This window comes from Tachysurus vachellii, chromosome 4, assembly GCF_030014155.1.
Source record: "Tachysurus vachellii isolate PV-2020 chromosome 4, HZAU_Pvac_v1, whole genome shotgun sequence".
Lineage (NCBI taxonomy): Eukaryota > Metazoa > Chordata > Actinopteri > Siluriformes > Bagridae > Tachysurus > Tachysurus vachellii.
The window spans coordinates 31,165,640-31,173,759 of record NC_083463.1 but is presented as its reverse complement, the minus strand read 5'-3'; the positions used below and the strand labels follow the sequence as shown (position 1 = coordinate 31,173,759).

At 43.1% G+C, this 8,120-nt stretch overlaps 1 protein-coding gene across 1 annotated transcript in view; it reads left to right on the top strand.

Moving 5' to 3' along the window:
• Nucleotides 1-8,120, top strand: part of gulp1b (GULP PTB domain containing engulfment adaptor 1b) — a 31,167-nt gene continuing 23,047 nt past the window's right edge. Inside the window, exon 1 of the mRNA XM_060868915.1 lies at nt 1-141. Within this exon, the coding sequence (XP_060724898.1) occupies nt 23-141 (119 nt within the window). The 5' untranslated portion in view covers nt 1-22. The remainder of the gene's footprint in view (nt 142-8,120) is intronic.

Here is an 8,120-nt window from a genome sequence, read left to right as displayed (position 1 = left end):
TTTTAATTGGCCGTTCGACGGCATGAAAACTTCTTTTAGCAGCTCGAGTAAGCTGCGGTGTAGCGCGCGCGCGCGGAGTAAGGGGCACTTGCGCACGGACACCGGGGACCGGAGGAATAACGGATTAACGCGTCTTTACCTGTGAGTTGTGTTTTGTCATTTTACTTTGGAGCTGTGTGTGTGTGTGTGTGTGTGTGTGTGTGTGTGTGTGTGTGTGTGCGTGCGTGTGCGTGTGCGCGCGTGTGCGTGTGTTTGCGTGTGTTTACTGTACAGAAATCTCAAACTTTAATGCATTTTAGACGTTTCGTGTATTTGTCACGTCCAGACGTCTTTCACACGCGACTTTTCACGTGAGGCTTTCCCCATAATTTCTTTCTTTTTCACGTGTGACCTCGTTCACGTGCAGTTCACGTCTTTTCTTTGTATGTAATTAGTGTTATATATAAAACACAACGAATTCACTTTATTTGTTCACGCTTTCTTCACACAATTGTGATTTTTGTGGTTATTATTTTTTTTGTGTTGTGGTGTTTTATTGTTTTTTTTTTTTGTGTTGTGGTGTTTAACCGAATTAAGGGATGCAGTAAATAATACAGTAAAATGCATCTTCACGTGTTTTCATGTGATTTATTTTCATATTTTCATCTCACTGTTTTCACTTCTGTAATATTGTGTTGGGTTGTTTTTTTTTTCCCTTCCCTCTATATTAGGAAAACAAATTCACTGATCTGATCTGTTCTGAATCCCAAATTGGACCACAAAAGCTTTTTATCCAGCAGATGAAGTGCACTTGTGCGGTGGATAAAGAACCCTCTGAAACAGATACTCACGATCCTGACGTGTGCCTCACTGCTGATTTTGGTGTTGCACCATTTTAACATCGAGGATTATATCGTATGAGTGCGATGAGATGAACAGTGTCACTTCTTCATGTTTCACGTGTTCTTCCAGTGTCCGTGTGGGTTTCATCTGGGTTCCATGGTTTCCTTCCACCTCATACAAACAAAGCAAAGTGAATTAGTGACTGTGTGTATTTGCATCTACTGTATGTGTGAATAGGTATGTGTGTGTGTGTGTGTGTGTGTGTGTGTGTGTGTGTGTGTGTGTTCTTTGACGGAACAGCTTCCTATCCAGGGTGTATTCCTGCCTCATGACCAGTATAAACTCCGGATCCTCACTATCCCTTACTGAAGATGAACGAATGAAAAGATTTAACACACTAATGGCATTTAAAGACAATAAGTGTGGACCAATGTGACAAAAATGACTAATAAAATAATAACTAATGATATAATAACTCAAATGACTAATAAAATAATAACAACAATAAGAAGCAATATAAAGATACTAAGTCAGGCAGATTTGAGACGACTACAGACCTTAACACAATGTAAATGCCTAAGAAAAAGAATTAGTTGTTAAATCGGATCTAAATACGTCTCCCATGGAGCTGTGGATCGGTTCAAATCAGCCGCTTAGAAGACCTTCGAGCAGCCCTGGAGGTGGACGGAGCGAAGACGAGTGTCTCCGTGTCTCCGACCCGTTTCTGTTCACAACAAAACGTCAGCTACGTGAAGCAGTCGGTGTGGACCGGAACTAAAGGTCTAGAACTATAAAGATTAAAACACAATAAAACATTTTGTGCTCTGGTTTTCTAAAGACCTCCTAATCCGGGACGTCGAACTCAAATGAACTCGTGTGAACTGAATCGCTTCTTTCAGCACTTTTTCCTCTTTGTACAGATGCTTAAAGCTTTGACCCAGATTTCAGGGTCCGATCCCAGCTGTGGTCGAGACACAAATGTGCAGCTTTTGTCTCTTCATTCGGTGCCGTGACTCAAATGCAAACAAGAATCCGCAGAATAATTGCGCAAATTAAAAAAAAATAACAAAAATCCACTCACGTCTGTCATTCGGATTTATATCCGAGCTCGAAAAGCGGAGTAGGAATGCTAATGAGATGTTTCTTTGTATTATCAGGTGTATGAGGTTTGTGTATGGATCATTTGCATGCAGAAAAAAAAAAGTTTCTTTGTGTGCAGCCCGGTAGGAATCGCTGCGCTGGCTAATTCGCGTCCTAATAAGCGAAGTCATTTGCATAGGATTCATTACGACGTCGCAGGTTACGTGAACAATCTGTAAGAGTAACAAGACGTTAGTGAAATTACAATCACATTATCGAGTCTCATTATCTTAAACGGCTAAATTGCTTCGTGCGCTTTTCATCACCGTTATTGAGACGATGCTAAGGCTTTATTGGGCGTTCGTTCGTTCCGGGTCGCACGTACGGCCGTACGCGATCACACACGGTGTGAAAATCCACTAATCTAGAGCTTAATAACCAACTGAGCTACACATCATATCCTATTCATATCAGAGCTTGCATAAGTCTTAATGTAGAATATTTCATCCCAAATTAGTTCTCTGGAAAGACTTTCAACTATATTTGTAAATTTCATCGCGACAAACTTTGATGTTGGTTTTGACGATGCAAGTATTCGCAAAGGCCGGTGCTTTTTGGAGGCGAGTGGACATAAGGGTCAGTGTTACTTTTGGAAGCAAGTAGACAGAAATCTAGGGTGCCAAAACATTTGGAGATAAGTGGAGACGAGCATGTGACGTCATAAGAATACTCTTGAGGAAGTTCCCCTCATTGTGCTGAGTGTTTTGATATATCACATGTCCATGTTGTGCTAATTATTTATTTTCATGTGACGTCACGTGATGTGACCAGAATACTCGTTCGCAGTTTTCCTCATTGTTCTGAGTGTTTTGATATGCCACATGTCCATGTTGTAAAAAGTTTTTTGATTTTGCATATTTTGGGGGTGGGGCTGCGGGACAATCAGAAGGCCAGTCGGTTGTTCAGAGTATCACCCTAAAGGAGCTGGCCGAGTTTGGTGTAGATAGTTCGAAAGCTTGCCGAGTTATAAACCTCCAAGGCCACTTTGAGACCCGGTACCGGAAGTACCGGTACTCGGATCACTTAGAAAAGGTGCATGTGGCTCGAAAGCCCTAGGAGGAGTTGCTCTTGATACATTTTTGTCTAAGCTTCAATAGGAAAACAGAATGTTGGCTTCTACAAAGCCAACATAATTAAAGCCGACGCTTATGTTGACTTTAGCCTTGTTAGCTTTAGTAAATCTCACGTGACGCTAGGAGAAAAATCAGATGTCCTGCACTGACTCTGCTGTACACAGGATGGAATATTAAATAGCTGTTACGTGCGTTTGGGACTTTGTTATGAGACGATGTCTTTTCGTGTGCTGAATTTTTCTGTTTCCCGACATTTATTCATGGAATATTTGCGGAAGGAGTCTCCAGTGTCAGCAAGTCGTTTCACGATCCTGACGATCTAACACTTTTTCTGTTTAGTTTTTATATCGTCTCATGCCGCATGTTGTATGAGGTTATAAAATGGAATAAAACAAATCTGCATACACATTTAATGTTTGGTTGCATGGTAACAGCAACTTATACCTCACCCACACCTCCGGCCTCTCGCCACGAGGGCGTCTGAAGCGTCTCTGACCGGACGCCCCCATCTGCACGCCGACTGCATGATCAATTGCGAAATCGAAACGCTCCCTGCGGATACTGACGAAACCGGAGCCACGGCTCCAAACCCTGTCCCTGTTAGTGTTCAGATAACGAGCTCTTGTCTGCCGCACAAACACACGCAGCCTGTTATCGTAGCTACTACCACGTACACGTCTCATTATTATTTTGTGCAGTGGACAGAACTAGACGGATTCATACTGTGTGAGAAACCTAGAAGATAAATAGCTTTTGTAAGCAAAGGAGTTTGACTAGGATGCTGTATGCTGTGGAAGGAGATGTTCAGGCCTGGAAACATACGCATACGTAGTCATCCGTTCATTTTGGTTTCATTTCTACATCACATTGCTGTAATTCATCAAGCTTGTTGAATCATGCACATATGATTCAGTTTGGATCAGGAAGCACAACCTTAGTAGACACATTTAATGGATTTTCTGTCAGTTTCATTATTATTGGCACCCTTAGGAACAACGTGCTTTGGTTCATGTTTAATTTCACTCTGATGTAACGTGACATACGGCTAAGTACGGTGACCCATACTCAGAATTCGTTCTCTGCATTTAACCCATCCAAAGTGCACACACACAGCAGTGAACACACACAGCAGTGAACACACACAGCAGTGAACACACACAGCAGTGAACATACACCCGGAGCAGTGGGCAGCCATTTATGCTGCGGTGCCCGGGGAGCAGTTGGGGGTTTGGTGCCTTGCTCAAGGGCACCTCAGTCGTGGTATTGCCGGCCCGAGTATTAGGCCACTTCCCCTCTGAAATCTAACATTCATTCATTCACTCATCTTCTACCGCTTATCCGAACTACCTCGGGTCACGAGGAGCCTGTGCCTATCTCAGGCGTCATCGGGCATCAAGGCAGGATACACCCTGGACGGAGTGCCAACCCATCACAGGGCACACACACACACACTCTCATTCACTCACGCAATTACACACTAGGGACAAATTTCCAGAGATGCCAATCAACCTACCATGCATGTCTTTGGACCGGGGGAGGAAACCGGAGTACCCGGAGGAAACCCCCGAGGCATGGGGAGAACATGCAAACTCCACACACACAAGGCGGAGGCGGGAATCGAACCCCCAACCCTGGAGGTGTGAGGCGAACGTGCTAACCACTAAGCCACCGTGCCCTGAAATCTAACATAAGAAAAACGATTTATTTTTCACAATTATTGGCACCTAGCACTGTAAGACTCAAATACAGACTTGGATCCTGATGCTACTTGATCTCGGTTGTCACCAGAAAACGTGATGGAGTAAAGGCTTGGAAAGTTCTTGGTCTTGACTTGGCTTTGATCCATTTAAGACTCGGTTTTACAAGCTCATGATCCTTGTTGTATTTGATCTGATTAACATGTGAGTGTTTTCTTTGTGATTTTCTCGCCTACTGATCGTAAGATGGATTTATTCATGCTTATCTTTATTTCTCTCTGTCACTAGCTGTGAGTTTTTCTCCGTGTGCCTCCAGAGATGTAATTAAGTACAGAAATGAACAGAAATCTTTGCGATCGTCATTTCTCGTGTATCTGGAAGTCATTTCATTAGAAACAAGACGGTTCAGTAAGTTTCTATTTTATACTCCGTCGACTTTCGGCTCTGTGGACGAATATTTATTTCTTTTTTTTTATAATCTTAATAATAATAATAATAATAATAGCAACTGTTGATTGTCTTGTCGATTTGTCCGACAGTCACACGGTGTGAAAGGCCACGATATGTGCTTGTGCTTGTGCTTTTGAATACAAGGAACGGACTTTATGTCTGTCAGCAATGGGACTACATGCAGTTCAATTCCAGAAATATTGGCACCCTTTACGAATTGACTAACTTCGTGACTTTACCTGTAACAAAATGAGATTATTGTGGTATCTGTAGCGTGTTTTAAATCATGTATTTCCATGTATTTCACTTCATTACGGGCAAAACTCATTTCAACTAGATTTCAAAAAGACTTTCTTTATTTTTTCCAGTCAGAGCCTCGGCAGTTTAGCCCGAGGTTGTGATTTCTTTTCTGTCTAACATGACAGCAACACGCTGTGACACAAATGCGTATTACATTAAAAGCAATTATTTTGCAGATTGACTTTCACTGATGAGATCAAGAGGCATGAAATGAATTGGACATTTTCTGCAGATCACAAATAAAAACTCGGCACCGTCCGAGTATCATATTTCATGCTTCTCATCAGAAACGTCTCACACCGCTGACTGATTTCTCTCACTTAAAAAAAACCCAAAAAAAAAAACCTGTGCATTATATATGCTAATGAACATGAAGCATTCATCCGAGACCTCTGTTAAACGAGTCCCGACATTTTTTCTTCGCAGGCCGAATTTTGTCATCACGATTATTTCTGTATTTGTCCTTTTCCTCATTACTCAGGAGGCGTGTGAATCATTCGCAGTTAGTAAACTGTCTGGAACTAATGATGTTTATATGTAATCACATTTGTTTTAGTTTAATCTGATCGCGAGTCATTTGCTTCAAATCTCTTCAAAATTTCTGTTCAAGTTTCACTTTTAAGCTCCTTTTTCTGACTTTTTTGTGTAACGTCAACGTTTGACATCACGCCTAATGAATCGTAATGAAAAGGCCGCTAAGTGAAATTTGCGAGAAATGATAAACAACTTAATTCACACACTGACTTAGATTAGTGGAGTAATTAGTGTTAATTCTTTTAGTGATTTGTGACATGGCACAGAGAGAGAGACAGAGGGAGAGAGAGACAGAGAGAGAGACAGAGACGGACAGAGAGGGAGTGTGAGAGAGTGAGAGAGAGACAGAGAGAGAAAGTGAGAGAGAGAGTGAGGGAGACAGAGACAGAGAGAGAGAGATAGAGACAGACAGAGAGGGAGAGAGAGGGTGAGAGAGTGAGTGTGAGAGAGAGAGAGAGAGAGACAGACAGAGAGAGAGTGAGAGAGACAGAGAGAGAGAGAGAGAGTGAGAGAGGGTGATAAAGTGAGAGTGAGTGAGAGAGAGAGTGAGGGAGAGACAGAGAGAAAGTGAGAGAGAGAGAGAGAGAGAGAGACAGACAGACAGAAAGACAGACAGAAAGACAGACAGAAAGACAGACAGAGAGAGTGAGAGAGTGAGATTTACTTCTGCATTGCCACATTTAATTAGGTCTTTCAAAACCATTCAGTTGTGAATTGAATGTCTGGTGTACAGAGAGAGAGAGGGAGAGAGAGAGACAGAGAGAGAGACAGAGAGAGAGAGGGAGAGAGAGAGAGAGAGACAGAGAGAGAGAGAGGGAGAGAGAGACAGAGAGAGAGAGAGAGAGAGACAGAGAGAGAGAGGGTGAGAGAGACAGAGAGAGAGAGGGTGAGAGAGACAGAGAGAGAGAGGGAGAGAGAGACAGAGAGAGAGAGAGAGAGAGAGAGAGAGGGAGAGAGACAGAGAGAGAGAGAGAGAGAGAGAGAGAGAGAGAGAGCACGAGCGATATCATCATGCCTTATTGTGCTGTCTGATGCCCCGGTTTAATTTTCTCCTTCCCGTGAAATCACTGCGATTGCCCTGACTCACCCTGACCCGAGTCTCGTCTTAAGCAATCAGGCCAGTTGTATTTCTCAGAAGTCTTTAGACCTGCTTTGAAATGAAGGATCATTGATTTCACACAGTCGCTCGTCACTGACTAACAATAGACACGGAAAAAAAACACTTTCCTGTGTGTTGCTTCAGTTTTCTGAGACATAGTTTTGTTAGTACTTTTCTCCCAGAGTTAATGACTAGTTAGAGAGTAGTAGTAACTCGGTTTATATATAAACCACCACCATACCATAGCTACTGGAATAAGGGATAAAACACTTCACTGCATGCGATCCGAAAGATCGTATTTTTATTTTATTACAGGTTAAATATGTACTTTTGACCCAGCGGTAGCTCCGTGTTTATGTTTTGAGCCCCATAATAATATCGCTCCTGATGCTCAGCTCGTCCTTTGAAGCCAGCGATGATGCGATGCTCATCATTCATACGTCAGGACAAACACACGTGCGTGCCGTCCGCACCAGCAGCACGTCTCTGAGAGAGGAAAAGGGTTGTGTGTTACATTGAGAGAGACGGATCACAAGATTGATGTTCGGTCTTCTGACTCACAAGGACGTTGTTCTGTGAGGTGTGTGTTGGTTAGATGAGGACTGGGAGCTGGAGTAGTATTCAGACAGGTCTAGTATTCAGAACACGTGTCTGTTAAGTGATGCTGCTGACTGGAGGGACATCTGTACTAATTACGGTCCATTCATTCATTCATTCATTCATTTTCTACCACTTATCCGAACCACCTCGGGTCACGGGGAGCCTGTGCCTATCTCAGGCGTCATCGGGCATCAAGGCAGGATACACCCTGGACGGAGTGCCAACCCATCGCAGGGCACACACACACACACACTCATTCACTCACGCAATCACACACTATGGACAATTTTCCAGAGATGCTAATCAACCTACCATGCATGTATTTGGACCGGGGGAGGAAACCGGAGTACCCGGAGGAAACCCCCGAGGCACGGGGAGAACATGCAAACTCCACACACACAAGGT